Source organism: Dryobates pubescens, chromosome Z (genome assembly GCF_014839835.1).
Source record: "Dryobates pubescens isolate bDryPub1 chromosome Z, bDryPub1.pri, whole genome shotgun sequence".
Taxonomy (NCBI): domain Eukaryota; kingdom Metazoa; phylum Chordata; class Aves; order Piciformes; family Picidae; genus Dryobates; species Dryobates pubescens.
Genome location: NC_071657.1, coordinates 28681853 through 28699901, shown reverse-complemented (window position 1 = coordinate 28699901; position 18049 = coordinate 28681853). Strand labels below are relative to the sequence as shown.

The following is an 18049-nucleotide window of genomic DNA, read 5'->3' as shown; positions in this document are numbered from 1 at the left end:
GGACTGGTCATCAGCACCCCATGAATGGCTGTTTTCACAGCACTACTAAAGGAGCAAGCTGTAGTGCCGTGGTGCACACTAAATGCATCATCACAAAATCACTGAATCACCAAGGTTGGAAGAGCAATAACAGGATTTCCTAAAACCTTGGGTTTAGAGAGCTTCTCAAACACTGGAGGACAAGACAGTTTCCCTTTTAATGCTACAGGCAGTGGTTACAGTTACAATATACTGTGTCCTCACTTGCTGAGTCAGTGTGTTGGAAGCTGTTCTACTTTGCATGGAATTAGTTACACACAATTTATGTCAGGAAAAGAACAAACCAAGTCTATGGTTCAAGTGATTAATACACATAGCTGGACTTAGAGAAGGAAGATTCTGATTCCTAATTCAATGTTAATTTTTACAATCTTTTTACAACCTTCATCAATCTGGGAAGAATCCCTATGAGAACAACTGCCTTCTGGTGTGAGCTGCCACTGCATGTTATTGAAGAAAGTCTGCTGAAAGAAAAAAGCAGCACATCCTACACATCCCTTGTTTAAGAGATTATTTAAGTTTAGATTTATTAATATAAATACTTCATTAATTGAATGCTTTAGAAAGCATAGACATGTGAACCTATACAGAGGCTGTGACAAGACTGTAATACAAAGTGATGGGGCCATCACTCTGACTTGAGAAAGAGACAGTCCTTATGAGAAAAACTGTCAGAAATCTAACATGCATGCACTGCTATGACTTACAGACATTTTCAGTAACATTCCTACTCTGTTTCTGCTCTATCTCCAACAGAGACATGTCAGTGAAAAGACTGATCACAACTAAAATCCATGAGCTAAAAGACTACAGGAGACAGTTCCAGTATGGTAAATAACTCTATCTTTGAGAGCATAGCACCTACAAACATGGACTTTTCAAAGCATCCCATCTGAAAAAAACCCAACAAACAATCACTCAGTATTATCAGACACCAGCAAGGTGTCCAATTTATGTGTCACTGGAGAAACCAGTGTTCTGCCCCCTAGCACGCAGGGATTTCACCAGTATTGCCTAGTTGTTACAGCTTCTCTTTTTTCACCACAACCAGAAGTGTAGTTGACATAGGCAAGGTAAAAGTTTGGTTAATTTGTTATTTCAGAAAGTGAGGAACAATGCCAAGAACAGTACCTGAGAAAGGACAAGCTGCCCATGGAACTGATGGACAAATTTTCGTAAAGATGCAAGGTTTTGATCCTCTCCTATTGTCTTCATCAAAGACCGCAAAAGGAAATAACCCTGCAAGAAATGAAGCCAGAAACAAATAGGATGCTAGGAATTTGCTGATGTCCAGGGGAAAGAAGTCTTTGTCATATTAGTAAAGCAATTTCAATAAAAATCAGCTGACAACACTCACCTTCAAATAGTGAACCTGCATAAAGATTTTTTCTGCTTTAAGACCATGTTTGACAACAGATGCTCCAGATTCACTCAGCTCTCCTGTGCTCTCCTTTTTGGGCCTAAAATTAAGTAAAAAACACTGATATGTTACAAGTTCTCATAGTTGAAGCATTGTGAATTGCATAGTAACTTGAGACACCTGTGACTAGTTCAATCCTTTTCTTCACCCAAAGTAAGTAACTTGGCTTAGAGAGAGAGGGAAATTAATTTCACAGTTTTAATGTAATTTTGGGGTCCATCCCTAAGTTGGTTGTACTCTTTTCACTCTTTCAGCATGATGTCAGGTGGCCTGCCATTCTACAGTGCAGATACATTACAAAAATGAGGAAAAGGGAAGGGAAAGAGAGAGGGAGAGTGGGCTACTGAAGTCACTACGTTCAACTATGTATTTCTCTTCTTAACCTGGACATTGGCTTAATAGCTTACACAGCTATACTTGCAAGAATAACTTTTTTGATCTGCACACGGTACACTGTGTAAAAAATAATACTAAGTTTTTAATTTTGTCATTTGGTGTTGAAAGAAATCTTGTTGAAGTCTTAGAAGAGGAAGCCCTTCACACACAAACAGAGGTTTGGAGTTTACAGACAGTAACATCTAGGGCAAACCTACTTCTTAACTCCCTTTTTTTAAAGTACAGCATACCATCTGGTATGCCACAAATCTACAGCAATGAAGTGTGGAAAACAAGGCTCTCATGAGCACAGAGTGCAATGACAGAGAAGCTATGCTTTTGTAAGAATTGCCATCATAGGTGTAGTACTGAAGAGCCCTGTAGCTTTGTTTTCTTCCATCCAGAAAACATCCCAACTAACAGTGGTCTGAGAACAAGTGTCTGTTTCAGGAATCTAATCCTGTGACCAAAACAATCTCTTCAGTTCTAAGTATGGAATTTGAAATGGCCTATCTTGGAAACCAGACATCTTTCCCCACCACACTCTTTGAATCACACAATTCATATACTTCTCATGAGCTAATCCCTGTTATAAAATTTCTTTCATATCTATTGTTTGCTTGGGGGAAAATATTCTTCCTTTTTTTTTTTTTTTTATATTAGTGTAATGGTTTCTTATTAGAGTTTTGTCCAGAGTGCTAAACTTTCCCCCCTCACCCCCCTTTTAGGTGCTGTATTTAGGACCAGTGCACATGAAATCCACTTCATACAGTAAAACCTTGATAAAATACAGGTTCAATTTTAGACTGTTCCTAACACAGTTCTTTACCATGTTCATATTTCCTTTCAAGGAATATCTTCTTTCAGCATTGAAAGATGGAGATAAATTACTGATTTCTTATCCCATGGTAACTGACTTCTTTTCACTACTATAACATAATATCAAATATCCCTAATGAAAAGAATTATGTGGATGATCAGTTTGCTGAGTGGTTTTCAAATAGTCTGATTTGCTGGATCAAAAGTTAACAAGAATATCTGACAAAATTTGGGAACAGTTTTTGTGCTGTCAGGAGAAAACACAAAAAAAAATTGTGATTGTCCATCAGAGAACAAAAAACTCATTGAAGAATAAGCTTATGCTTGAGAAGAGTGGGTTTGCTGATTTTTTTCTTCCTGATACACCTGGCAAAAAATAACAAACAGTTTTCATTTACTTTTAATATCCATGTATAAAAACATAAGCTTGAACTGAGTCAAAACTGTACAATGCCAAGACTGAAATATTCTCTTTTATATACCAACTCTGGTAAGCACATGAACATACATTCAGAAGGAAAAAAGAAAATAAAAGTAACAACAAACAAGCAGAGAGAGAAACTATTCAAGTCCATGCCAGTAGAGAATATTTATGTCTGACTGAAACCAGTGGAAAGTCCTTAAATGCAACCACAAGAAACTAGAGACATCAGAGAGGAAGAGATTGCCAGAATTCCAAGCTGGCATCATGTCCCTCTCTTGAAGTGTATATTATAGGCAAATGAGAAACAGTGTGTCATTCTGTTTTTACTAGCAGCAAGAATAACACCCTGCAAAAGGTAAGCAGCAAGTTTATTACAGAGGCTTATGTCTACTAACTGTGAAAGTCCACAGAAAGCTTAAGTTTCAGTTTCAGATTTTCCTGGTTTGAGTTAGAACAAAACTAGTTCTGTTCAGTGATTACACTTTTCCACCCAGTCTTTCCTAAGTAACTGCGCTTTCTGAAATCAGCAGCGTGTTTTCACAGACATTGCCTGCTTCCAGTAGTGAGAAAGCTCAATGTTTCTAATGAGTACCAAGGACTGGTATGAAGACTGCATTCTCCACTAAAGCTTATGTACTGTGTGGCAGGTGCAGAAAGTAAACAGCCACATCTGCAGAGAGAAGCAGACTGGGCATGCGACCTTAGACTGACCAATGAGATATTCCATTCCATACATATTGTATTCAGAATAAAGCTGAGGGATCAAGAGGGTCAAGCTCTCTTCAAGGAGGACTCTGGCCACTCTGCCTTCTAGCCCAATCCATTGATTCCTTAATCCAGTTCCATAATCCAGCTTCTAGTCTGGAACTTCTGCCACAGCACCAGTGGTGACAGTGATCAGCTGTGATCTGCCACCAGGCGAGCTGGCTATGATATTGTTTTTATAAGGTTTTAATTTTATTGTTATTATTTTCATTAAAGTAGTTTTATTTTCCTTTTCCAAAGCATTACTCTCTTTATTTATTCCTTTTCTTTTCTTCTTTGGGAATAGAGAGGGGTGAATAGACAGTGGCTGTCACTGGGCCAGCCCTACCCCTTGACAGAGATAAACCAATCCCTTCCTAAATTTCAAACTCAGGCCTTCAGAAAAACAATTTTAAAAATATACACCACATACACATTTTAATGAAGTATATAACAAACACAAAAGATTACAAATGTGATTCCATAATGTTGATAGTGGAAAACATACATCCAGATGAGACTGATATTACAAGAATCAAAGAACCTAAAAAATAATTTATTTTAAAGCAAACACAAATCTCACCTTCTGCTGATCAGTACTGGTGATGGCAGTAGCTGTATGACAGCTAATTAAAAAGCTCACTTTTGTATTAACTTCTATCATCAAATTTCACACTTGTGAGTGTATGACTTCACTTACTCTGCTTACATGTAGGACACACAGTTCATCAATAAGCATTAAATAATACCGATCAATAAAAGACCGCAATTATTCAGTTGGTGACATATTTTCAGATGACATGAAGCCACAGAGAGGAATTTCTATGTTGAAGAACAGTTTCTAAGTACCCAAATACAAAAGGCTTTTAGGTCCTACTGGGAAAGCACAGAAGAAACACATCTATGAAAATGTATGAAATGATAGCATTTCAAAGTTGATTATACAGAAGGTGGAGACCAATTAATTCTTAATTTCCATGTCATGAAAGAAAAACAACCACACATGAAGTCTGAGATACACAATGTTTCAGCTGTGCAATGAGAAGCAATTTTAAAATGTTAACATTAAAACAGCTTAGCTGAGTACCATGGAAGCTTTTCAATTATATCTATCTAAGAATGTGTTAATAAAATTCTGCTTAAGACTGTGTGTGTTGTGTGCATTTCTGAGCAGCAGAAAGACTTCCATGATTTGATCAGTGTAGAGCTGATTTGAGGTAGAATTTGAATTCTCTTGGTCAAAGACTATGGGGAGACAAGCAGTGGAGATCTTAGGCTGCAATTCAAGATAAAAGACTATAGCAGATTCCTAAGATGCTAATCAGAAAAGAGACCAGATTATTAATCATTAGCAAAGCAAGACTTTTTGTTTGTTTGTCTGTTTGTTGGTGGTGGTGGGTTTTTTTAATCTATTGTTTTAGCTACGTGAGAAGAAGCCTTGAGCTCAGCATCTGGTACCTAAAGACCAAAATCTTGTTTAAATATTAGTAATTTCTAAAGGGAAAGTGGATTTATATAGCTCATTGTGCTTTTTCCTTTGTTGTTGTTTTTTTTTTTAAAGTTTCATTCCACTTGGCAATTAGATAGTATACTCCTGTATGTGCTTGTCTTCAGCCAGAGAAAAATTAATCTGTTACAGATTCAAACAGTAAACTTTTTTCAGGAAATGCCTTCTTTTCCCATGAATAGAGGGTCTTGTAAACTGCTTAGAGACATTTTATACCAAACTAAATTCCATGGGTTTAGAAATACTTCTATAATAAAGAGAAAAGTAATTGCATTATACAGAAGATGAACAACCTAGTCAATTTAGTTTGACTTTTCTTGAGAATGAAATATGGAAATGCAATGGATTTCATCAGATGATTTGGATGTGCATCTTTGGAAAGATGAAAATGGTGGAAACAGGAGAAAGAGCATGCAAGAACAAAGATTAGACTGACATATTATTACCTTAAAACTTGCAGCTCTTCTTCAGAGTTCTGCACCTCATCTCTGAGTCGGCGCCAGTGAAGTAAAGCTTTCAATTCCTGCTGCCCTTTTACTTCATCATGTGACAGCTGCTTAGTACACAGATAAAAAAGCCCCAACAGATCACTGGTTGCTCCTTCCCAACAGACAATAATAATTTTCAGAAAAAGAAACTTGTTTTGTTGCCCTCTAATGTGTGGACAATGCAGGAAACCACACCAATATCCATGAAAAAAAACCCAAACACCCAGAAACAAAATGCCCCAGTTGCTGCTATGAGAGTTAAGAGCAGCACTAAAGAAAACAGAAGCCTCACTGTGCACATCAAATCAATAGTCAGCGTAATAGTTCTGTCTGAGGAGAGAGATGGGCCTGTTGATCTCCCTTTAGTGACTGGCAATAAGTGAACTAAATGTGCACTACTGATACCTGTTGTAGTGGTTTTACGTGCATCTTTACTTTTCCCAGCCTGAAAGCAAGGAGATGCTTTGTGTCCTGACTTCACTTCTCTTTCCTACTACTTCTACCACATCCATGAAAGCTCCCTCTTGTCTTTTCCCCCATTTATGTAATTTTAAGAGATGCTTGTTTATTAAATAAATGTCAGGTTGTCAGCTTACAAATAACAGCTAGTTTATGCTTCTTTATTATATGAAAATATGAGAGATGGGAGAAAGTGAAAGCAGCTAATATTTATCCTGCATTACACCAGTGTTTTAGCCACAACAGAAGGTATTGTCAGGCACTATGGAATATACTCACAATCCTAAAATTGTACAGTTGCACAGCACCAGAACTACTCAACAATAATAATTTTTTTTAATTTAGAAAAAAAAAGGGGAGGGAGGAGAGGCAACTTTCTTACTTTATTAATTAACTCAGAGGCACTTAGGACCCCATTTTGTTGCTTGCTCCTGTCATTCATCCACATGCAATGGTGTCTACTACAATGAAAGTGTTTCCAAGTGACTCACAAACATTTAATATGAAGAGCTCACAGCAGAGCTGATTTCAGTATAAGGATAGAGGTGAGTTTTGGGACCATAAAGGAACAGCAGCATTTAGATAGCCCTCCTCTCTTTCGTATTCCAGAAACACAGTAAGCAACAAGGAATTCTGGTTTGTTCAGTGCTATAAATATGTCTGATGCTTAATCAAATGGAGACTCAGAAGAGTGTATGCTGTCAGTTCCCAGAAACACCTGCTCTTCCACTGCACACTTAAGGAGTAGCACCAAGGCCGGACACAAGAACAGGAAGAAATGACTAACACATGAAATGCTTGAAGTAGCAGAGGTACCACAGAGATAAGAACTGGATCAGAAAACCACTTTACTAGCTGACACGCAATTTACAAGGTTTTCGCTTTCAGGCAGACAATGATTTCTAAGCCTCTGACATGAAGGTAATTCTTCCTGGGCAATGTAAGAGGAAAACCATCTAAGTTCTTCTGTCCTATTTCATCAGCTTCCATTTTGATTTGAGGTACACTTCCTGGATATTCACTGAACAAACCCAGACTATTTTTGTTAGGCTGCTGGAATATTACAGTATTCGGTAAAACTCTGATGATTGTTCTAATTTTAGGAGCACAGCACAAGTGGAAAGAATGCAGAACAACTGTTCATTAGCTGGATTTTATAACTGAGAAGTATATTTGCAGGAAAGTAATAACTGACAAATGTTTCCATTCCCACTTGAACTGGCCTCCACCCCTTGAAAAATTAGTGTTTCCTGCACATCAGGAAGCATTTTGTATTGTTTTTTAAATCCAGTTAAGCACGCAAACTTCAGTATTATTTTAAAAGAATTATCTTCATAGCATTGGAAGTTTAATTTACAACTAACTCACAGCGGGTATGTAATTTTGATTTCCACATAATTCAATTGAGAAGTGACGTATCATCACCTACCTGTTGAGCCCTAGCCCAAAAGATATCTTCTAGAAAAGTGGCAAACCCTTCGCTTAGCCACTCTTCCGTCCAATCACGAGCACCAATGGCCAGTCCAAACCAAGCATGAGCAATTTCATGGCACAGTCGTGTTCCACAGAGATGGCTCCCCCCTGGTAGTACACTCTGTGACAGGAAGATGATGTGTGGGCTGTACAACAAGAATGAGTGACAAAATACATTATTGACCTATTATAACATGCATTGTATCGCCGTAATAATATATAGGCTTTATTAACTTGGTCAGCCTCCTATTACTATATGCAAACTATATGATGACTGGTAGTTCATAGCTTAGGCATTTTAGGAATTAGGTTGTACATTATCATTGGTTGGCAGAGAATCAAACTAAAATTCTGACAAGCAGTTGTTTTGTATTCAACCATCAAACAGCTATTACCTGTAAGAAGCAACTTAAACAAAAGTTTCATATTTTTCCAAATTAAAAGATAAATTTATTTCAATAGAAGCATTTATATGCATTTATATATAGGCAGCAAGTATATTTATTAGTTAAATAACCAAAGCTGGAAATAAAGAAGAAGCATAAAGAAAAGAAACTATTAGCCAAAAGAGTCATGTATAGTAAAGCACATGCGCTTGTTAAAACTTGAAACAAGCTAAAAAGATGCCATCTGATGATAAGGCTTGATCACTTCTGCAAATGCACAGGACAGAGAACATATTTTACCACAGGCACAGAAGCAAGAAGGAGACTCAACATTCACTAAATAGCTGCTTTACACAAAACAACCCAGTCTGTACCTATGCTGCTTTGGACTCGAGTCCTGTAAAAAGATACTGGAGAAAAAGAATGTTATGATAACTGCTCTGTTACTGGAAACACCTACACTTGAATTACAAGTTACTGCTGTTCCCAGCTCCTGTTTTGCTGTAAGGCAATTTCTTCTGTGCTACAGACAGTACAGATGTTAATGACTCAAAAGTTACATGATTTTTGAAATTAAATACATCTAGGCAAAAGTAGCAGAATAAAGCCACAGGGCAGAAAACCACAGATGGGGGGTAGCAATGGCACAAATCAAGAATACTACCTGCAGACTATTCCTGCACTAATTTTTGGCATTCATAATCTACATCTGAAGTGTTTTCTCAACTCTAGACAGTGAGAAAGGAAATGAAGCACAATGGTAATGTTGTCAAGACCACAAATCCTTAAAACTAAGTCTAGCCTTTCAAGCATGGCAGGGAGTGACTCAGCCTCAAGACATTTCCAACAGTCAAATATTATTTATCAGCATTGCAAAGAGCTTCCCCACTCACTCTACCCTTCCATGGGACATGTTAAAATACTTACAATTTTCTTGCAACCAGTTGAATGTCTGGAACTGAGATCATAAAGTATGATACACATTTAAATAGAAAAACATGCTAAATAACCGCCTCCTTATAAACAAAAAATCCCACCACAAAACAAAGCAAAAACACTACCAATCCTGAAAAGCAAGTTAATAGATTTTAGTTAGTTTGTATTTTAAGAATCAGTGTAAGAAATTAAGGAATCAAGTCATAAAAAACAAAGCAGAAAAAACCCTGCAGCTCCCCAAATCTTTGCCAGAAGCAATTCTGATTAAAAGGAGAGAGGGAGAGTGGGAGGGAGGCAAGGAGGGAGGAAAGCATGGAGGAAAAAGTACAAGCATAAGATGAGCCTTTTATTATAAAGTCTCTAATAAGAAGAATAAACACAGCACTGGGAGCTTTACTTTGGTCAGTTGTAAGTGAATGACCCGTAACCGTGGCCTGTGTACAAAGAGAAAATGCAAAAATGGACCAAGTAAACAACATTCCACACAGTGCACATTCAGGCCTTTTGGCCAAGCAAAACGCAAGTAACTTCATGCCTTGTAAGCAGGCTTACCAGAGAAGTTTGCATTTTAATTGTACTGTAAGTAAATACACAATAAATGTAAAGACTGTATTTCCTGCTTTTCCAATCACTTAAATAATAGAAATGCTACATTTAGACAATCTTCTCCTTTATAGAAGGATTACAAATCACATCAGTGAGAAAAATATATCTTAGATAAATTTGGGATAAAGAATACAACTTCCTGCAAGGCCAAAAAGAAGATTATGTGTCACAGCGGAATTTGATTTTAGAGTCTGACTACAGACAGCAACTTCCTTTCCTGAGACTGCCTCAAATATTCCTTTTGTTTTGTTTACCCTTAGCAAGCAGCTGTATCTCAAATTTAAAGCCTTACACAGTGAGATATCACTACAGAGCAATGCAAAGTTCCCATTTATCTTAAGAGTAGTTTTATCGAAGACTGAGTATGTTTCTGTAATATGCCCTGCTCCTATTAGTTTGGGAAGAAGTTTGATTCTCTATGTTAGTTTAAAATATTGATTTTCTATTGGCAATACATGTTTGAACTCCAGAGGCTTTGCCACATTCTTACTGATACCAACCACATCTGCATTTTTTTCACACCTTCTAGGATGTGCAATGTTATTTATTGCTATCGGTGTTGCTGTTGAAACACTCAATAATTCAAGAAATTTTCTATGTGAAAAATAAGATAATAAAAATGATAATTAAATTATTGCAACAGCTAAAAACTTTTATTTCCCCAGCAGAATAGGCATTTGAGCCTTCTACCATCCATTTGATCTACTAGGAACAAATTGTAAGGCTTGATATCCATTGCTTTCGTTGGCATTGCCAGCAACAGGCAAAGATGATTCACCTCAGCAACTACATCAAGACTTGACAAGATATTTTCAGATTATAAATGCCTCTGGCTGATATCTTCTCAAGTACAGCCAAAGCTTCTAATGCAGGCCAGAACAGGCTAGTTGGATGTGGTAAAGAAGATGGGGAACCTCTCCCAGTTGACAAGAAAATAAAACCCTCACCAGTCCTTCCCAGGAAGCTGGACAAGTTCCCAATGGCTCTTACAGGAAAAAAAAAAAAAAAAAAAAAAGAAGAAGTTAATGACTTGTTCTCAACAAGTATACACTTGGTTACACTTTTTAATCAAAAGGTTATGATTCCATACAGAAGCACGCTCTCTTAGATTAGATCTTCATGTCACTTGAAGGGGGGAAGAAAGCAAGTTCCTTCATCCAGTTAAACCTCAGTTAAGGGAAATCTTACTACGGTAGCTATGGTATGAATGCACATGAACAAAAACATAAGCCCCAAAAGGTTAGGAAATTTTTGGTGTGAAAGGCTGAAGGATCCTGATGTTCCAGTTATCCAATTCTACTCATGCAGACATTCTTAATAAATGGTTTCTTTTACAGATAAGTGGTTTGCTATGAGTCCCAGAGCTCTGACAGTAATCTGAGCAGTTAAGAGGCCAAAGTAATTGTAAGTAATTTTGCAAGGCTTACGGCTTTGATGCAGTTGCTGCTTTGCACACACGCAGCAGCTATATGCTCTCTTTGGCTGCTCACACATGATCAAATGAAACACAGTGCAAACTCTAGAAAAATGGACATGCACTAAGAACTAAAGTGCACATTTAAGCTGGGACCATGATGCTCATTTCTAACAAACTTGTTCCATTCCTTTTGCTGATCAAATGAAGAGAATTCCAGTGAAGGTGAGACACATTGATGGTCACATTCCTAAGAGCAAAGCTACTGAGGTACAGCAGCACAACCATCAGGCAGATCTAGCTGCAAGAGTTTCTCAAGTAGACACGGACCCTGATCTTGATCTTGACTGGAAACACCAAGGTGAGATGTTCTTAGCTCAGTGGGCTCATGATTCATCAGAACATCAAGGCAGAGATGCAACCTACCAGTGGCCTCATGACAGATCCACTGACATTTCCATGGATGCTATCACTTAACTCATCCATGACTGTGACATTTGTGCTGCTATTAAGCAGGCAAAGCGAATCAAGCCCTTGTGGTATGGTGACAGATGGTCCAAGTAGAACTATGGTGAGGCCTGGGAGACTGACTACATCACTGTACCTTGTTCTCAACCTGGTAAGCAATATGTTCTTACTATGGTAGAGGCAAATACTGGATGGTTGGAAACATATCCAGTTCCACATGCAACTGCACACAACACCATTCTTGGTCTGGAGAGACAAATCCTGTGGAGACACTGTACTCCAGAGAGGATTGTGTCAGACAACAGAACTCACTTCAAAAACAATCTTGTGAAGAACTGGGCCAAAGAGCATGGCATCAAGTGGATATTCCACATTCCCTACTATGCACCAGCTGCAGGGAAGATTGAACGCTACAACATTTTGCTGAAGACCACTCTCAAAGCCATGGGGGGTGGATCTTTGAAAAACTGGGAGAAGCATCTAGTACAAGCAACCTGGCTGGTGAATAGTAGCAGTTCAGTGAATTGAGCTGGACCTGCACACTCAGATTTGCTACGAAAGGTAAAGGGTGATAGAGTTCCTGTTGTTAGAGAAAAGAATCAGTCATGCAAAACTGTTTGGGTATTTTCTCCCTCAGAAGAGGCTAAACCTGTCCAAGGGGTGGTTTCTGCTGAAGGTCCTGGACACACTTATTGGGTAATGCAAGAGAATGGTGAAATTCAGTGTATTCCACAAAGAAATTTAATTTAAGCTTAGAGAGTTTAAATTCAGGGTGTTGTACAGATACAACATCACACCCAAAGGAAGAATCCATGAGGAATCTACAGTGCACAAACCCTAAGAACCCTGAGAGCCCTAAGTCACCTAAGAGTCCCTGTTCCTTTTCTTCATATCATCTGCAGAGAGACAAACTGTTCTCTGTTTTCTTGTATCCTGGGTTTTTTTGGACTTCTGAATCATCTACATCTGAGGACAGCCAGAATGGACTACGAACTTTATTTACTCATTGTAGATATTGTTTTAGATTAGATGGATAGTATTAACAGCCAATGAAATTGTTTAGAAGGGGAGGATTGTTGCAGTTTTAGGCTATGCCTTTAATATTTAGAAAAACATAAATAAATGACTATTGGGTGTAAAAAGGAAAATAAAAGATTATTCTAAACAAATTCATTGGTCAGAATGTCTGGGATAGATGCAGCTGTACCCTAACATTCACATTTCACTTCCATTCTCATTCCCTTTCTTCTCTCTTGGCCATTCTGCTTTCACTGGGGAGACAAATAACACTTCTGGCTGGCCTTGAAGATAAGAACTAACATTCCTTCCTCTCAACTCCTCTTGGTGCCAGGGGGGTTTCTGTGTTATTTGCTAATTGTAAATATCTGTATAATATTGCAAATACTGTGTATTTTGTACATAGTCATTGTGTTCCATTGTAGAATGTAGTTTTTCCTTGTAAATACAGCTTTCATTTGCTTCCAACTGAATTAGTCGTGCTAAGTTAATCTGATGGGAAACTTCAACCCACCACAATGCCTAACAGTTTTAACTCCCTTCACAAAGAGGGCATGAATCATTTTCAGAGCTCTCCAGATTTTTTCATGTTAGTGTCTTATGTAGGCCCAACAACATCTATGCATTTGGAAACTCCCATACTCCCAGGATTTGTGACAGCAGCAAATAGCATATTGTAAACTGCAAATTGCATAATGAAAAAAGAATTATAGACAAAAAAAATTATGCTATTATCCATGTGGAAACAGTTAATGTCAAATAATAGTGTGGAATGTTTCTATTAGAACCAGGCATTTATAGTCATTCTGTCTCATTTAAAACTGATTTATAAGATTAGGACCACAAAATTAACCTTAAGCACTTGCTGAAATAATAATTTAAAAATTAACAGAAAATAGCAATGGATGGACATTCATTATTGTAATTAATTATTTTAATTATATATATACATAGAATACATAGAATACATAGAATAAACCAGGTTGGAAGAGACCTTCAAGATCATCGCGTCCAACCCATCAACCAATCCAACTCCGCCCAAGCAACTAACCCACAGCACCAAGTACCCCGTCAAGTCTTCTCCTAAAAACCTCCAGTGATGGTGACTCCACCACCTCCCCAGGCAGCCCATTCCAATGTGCAATCACTCTTTCTGTATAGAACTTTTTTCTAACATCCAGCCTGTATCTCCCCTGGCGCAGCCTGAGACTGTGTCCTCTTGTTCTGGTACTGCTTGCCTGGGAGAAGAGACCAACATCCGTCTGTCTACAACCTCCCTTCAGGTAGTTGTAGAGAGTAATAAGGTCACCCCTCAGTCTCCTCTTCTCCAGGCTAAGCAACCCCAGCTCCCTCAGCCTCTCCTCGTAGGGCTTATGTTCCAAACCCCTCACCAACTTTGTTGCTCTTCTCTGGACTCGTTCCAGCAAGTCAACATCCTTCCTAAACTGAGGGGCACAGAACTGGACACAGTACTCGAGGTGCGGCCTAACCAGTGCAGTGTACAGGGGCAGAATGACCTCCCTGCTCCTGCTGGCCACACTGTTCCTGATGCAGGCCAGGATGCCATTGGCCCTCTTAGCTGCCTGGGCACACTGCAGGCTCATGTTCAGTCTACCGTCGACCAGCACCCCCAGGTCCCTCTCAGCCTGACTGCTTTCCAGCCACTCTGACCCCAGCCTGTAGCTCTGCATGGGGTTGCTGTGGCCAATGTGCAGAACCCGGCACTTGGATGTGTTAAATCTCATGCCATTGGACTCTGCCCATCTGCCCAGCCTGTCGAGGTCCCTCTGCAGAGCCTCTCTACCCTCCAGCAGATCAACTCCTGCGCCCAGCTTGGTGTCGTCAGCAAATTTACTGATGATGGACTCGATGCCCTCGTCCAGATCATCAATAAAGATGTTAAAGAGCAAGGGGCCCAGTACTGATCCCTGGGGCACACCACTGGTGACTGGCTGCCAGCTGGATGTGGCACCATTCACTACCACTCTCTGGGCTCGGCCCTCCAGCCAGTTCCTAACCCATCTCAGTGTGCTCCCATCCAAGCCATGGGCTGACAGCTTGGCCAGGAGTTTGCTATGGGGAACGGTGTCAAAGGCCTTGCTGAGGTCCAGGTAGACTACATCCACAGGCCTCCCCACATCCACCAGGCGGGTCACCTGATCATAGAAGGAGATCAGGTTGGTCAGGCAGGACCTGCCCTTCCTAAACCCATGCTGGCTGGGCCTGATCCCTTGGCCATCCTCTAAGTGTTGCGTGATTGCACTCAGGATGACCTGCTCCATAATCTTTCCTGGCACTGAGGTCAGGCTGACAGGCCTGTAATTCCCTGGCTCATCCAACCGGCCCTTCTTGTGGATGGGTACCACGTTGGCCAGCTTCCAGTCAGCTGGGATCTCTCCAGTGAGCCAGGACTGATGAAAAATAATGGAGAGTGGCTTGGCCAGCTCATCTGCCAGCTCTCTCAGCACCTTAGGATGGATCCCATCTGGTCCCATGGACTTGTGGGGGTCCAAGCTGCTGAGGAGAGCTCCTATCACTTGCTCATGGAACACAGGGAAACCATGCAGCTCCCTGGCTCCCTCTGCCAGTTCTGCAGGCCAGCTGTCTGGTAGACGTTCTTTCCAGCTAGTAAAAACTGAGGTAAAGAAGGTGTTAAGTACCTCTGCCTTTTCCTCATCCTGTGTTACAACATTTCCTTCCATGTCAACCAAGGAGTGGAGGTTGTCCCTGCCCTTCCTCTTGCTATTAATATATTTATAGAAGGACTTTTTGTTGTCCTTCACATCAGAGGCCAGTTTAAGTTCCAAATATGCTTTTGCCTCCCTAATTTTCCTCCTACATGCCCTAGCAACCTCTTTAAACATTCCATGGGTTGCCTCACCTTTCTTCCAAAGATTATACACCCTCTTTTTTTCCCTTAGTTCAATTAAAAGTTCATTACACAGCCAGGCTGGCCGTCTGCCCCGGCGGCTCCTCTTCCGGCACATTGGCACAGCCTGCTCCTGAGCCTTCATCAGCTCTTTCTTGAAGCAGGTCCAGCCCTCCTGGACCCCTTTATTTTTAAGGGCTTTCTCCCAAGGAACCCTCTGAATTATTTCCTTGAGCAACCTGAAGTCCGCCCTCCGGAAGTCCAGAGTGGAGGTCTTCTTGCTGGCCCTCTTAGCTTGACTGAATACTGAAAATTCTATTATTTCATGGTCACTGGCCCCTAAACAGCCTCCGACCACCACATCACCCACCAGCCCTTCCCTGTTGGTGAAGAGGAGGTCAAGCAAAGCCTTGCCCCTGGTAGGCTCACGCAGCACCTGGGATAAGATATATTTTAAAGAACATATTTTAAAGAACAGAGTAATGGAAACATACAGATACAGGAATTCACACCTCTCAGTTTTAAGTACAAATGGTTTAGTGTGGGGTTTTTTTTTAACGCTTCCTTCTAAAATTCCAAAGGGAAGAACACAAAAATTGTTTCTTGTTTTATATTAGACATGTATATATCATTTGTTTCAGAGACTTTTCAAACTATTCTTTACATTCTTGCTAGAAAGATTAATATGAAAATATGAAAAGTCTCTCACAATATTCCTCAGTTCCAGTCTGAACGATGACATTTGTCACTGATAGATGATACTATTTAATCATGGATGAATTTCATTATTTATAGCTTTCCATCACGGTTACTACTGGAAGACCTGGATTTCCTTTTATTGCATCATGAAGTTTCCTGTAGGTATTAACACAGATGACAGTCAAAGTGCATATAACCAATTATGATAAATAGACAGAGCAAAATATATTTACTTCTCCACATTGAGAGAAGATGTACTCAAGTGCATATATGTTAGTGGTCTCAAAATTTTACATGGATGAGACAACAGACAATAAAGAATGAGTAATATTTTTCTACATTTAATATCTAGAAGGCAGCTTTTATCTACACCTACCAGAACAAAACAACAACAAACAAAGCCAAACCAACAAGAAAAAAAAGATTACCAACAAGAAAAAAAGGAAAAGAGATTGCTTGTTCTTCAAGTTTTCAGGATTCTTTTCTCAGTATAAAGCCTAGTGGTATTACTGTTCTAAAAGCAGCAAGGAAATGAATTCTGCTTGAAGGCAGAAGTGGTTCTTTTTAAATCTACACAAACTGCAGTTAGAGTAGTCTCCCAAACCAAACCAAAGGAATGTGCTTGTCTTTTAAGGACTCCTATCACAAATACTTCACCTGCAGACACAGAAAATTCCACATATATCTTTGAATCATTCAGGAAATCCCAAACATTACTGAAGGAGTAAAAGCTACAAGTTCCTGATATTTCTAAGGAAAAATAAATAAAAACATAAAGCCCAGAGTGCCTTTGAAAATATTAAAACTTTTCAAACCATATAAAGAGGCACAGATCTAACTCATTTAAACTTTCAGTCCATATATACTACGCTCTTGCCTCTTATGCCGACTACAAACATGAGAGCAAACAATGAATTGATAATTATCCAGTTTGCATGTGATCTAGATTTTTGCCCATATGCAACTTCACCCACTGCTCTTGTTTTTAAGAATTGAAACCTACAAATATATTTTCTAAAGCCTTTCATTTTACTTAAAAGAATGGGTGCAAATCCAACAGCCAGAAGTCTGTTCTGATTTTCAACATCCCTGATAAAATGAATTATTTCTACTACTACACCTTTATCCTCTGTATACACAAATGCTCCAGCACTGCACACTTGTCTTAAAAATATTTTAGGCAACAGAAGTTTAACTAACTAGTCCTACTGACATCCATTACCTGTTTTTACTAAATATGTCATCTTGAAACTGTATGTAACGTGATACAAAATGCATGCTTTCATTTTTCTGAGGGTCCAATGCTTTTTGCTACATTGATTTAACAAGATGTATGCTTCTAGAAAAAAAAAAAAAAGAAGAAAAAAAATAGAGAGAACACAGAAGAACATATAATTGCTTCAAAATTATTTTCTTAGTTTACTCTCCGCAGCAGCTATACAAGCCTTCTTTTTTATATCCATCAGTCAACAAGATATCTGTTGTGCTTCTGCACAAAGAACAAAGATGTCTTTATCAATTCTCAAAAGTCTGTAGGACAAGCCATTCATGCTGTCAAACCCCCTAAAACCCTTTCAGCAAATAATGAAATCCATCAGTGATAAATGTCAACATACTAATTTGTTAAATACAGAACAAAAGCAACATTCAGAAGAGGTGCCTGATTTCATGTTATATCAGCCCTTCAAATTGTAACAACTTTATGTCAGCCCACAGATTGGAACAGCATTATAATTGCTAAAGCTAGAACAATCTACTCTCCCTGCAATAAATGCTTAATAGTTCAACAAAACTGTAAACAAAATCTTTTGGCAACATCAAATCTTTTGCAATGCATTAATTTTTCTCCTTTTTGGAATACTATTTCCAAGTAAAATCTTACACACAAACACAGATTCTCTTTCAC

The 18049-nt window shown here is 39.0% G+C and overlaps 1 protein-coding gene across 1 annotated transcript in view; it reads right to left on the bottom strand.

The window, feature by feature from the left end:
• AOPEP (aminopeptidase O (putative)) overlaps positions 1-18049 on the bottom strand; it is a 165760-nt gene that overhangs the window by 104656 nt on the left and 43055 nt on the right. The window contains exons 5-8 of the mRNA XM_054178269.1: positions 7705-7894; positions 5775-5881; positions 1397-1499; positions 1171-1278 (exon numbers count right to left, since the gene is read on the bottom strand). Coding sequence (XP_054034244.1) covers positions 1171-1278; positions 1397-1499; positions 5775-5881; positions 7705-7894 — 508 coding nt within the window. The remainder of the gene's footprint in view (positions 1-1170; positions 1279-1396; positions 1500-5774; positions 5882-7704; positions 7895-18049) is intronic.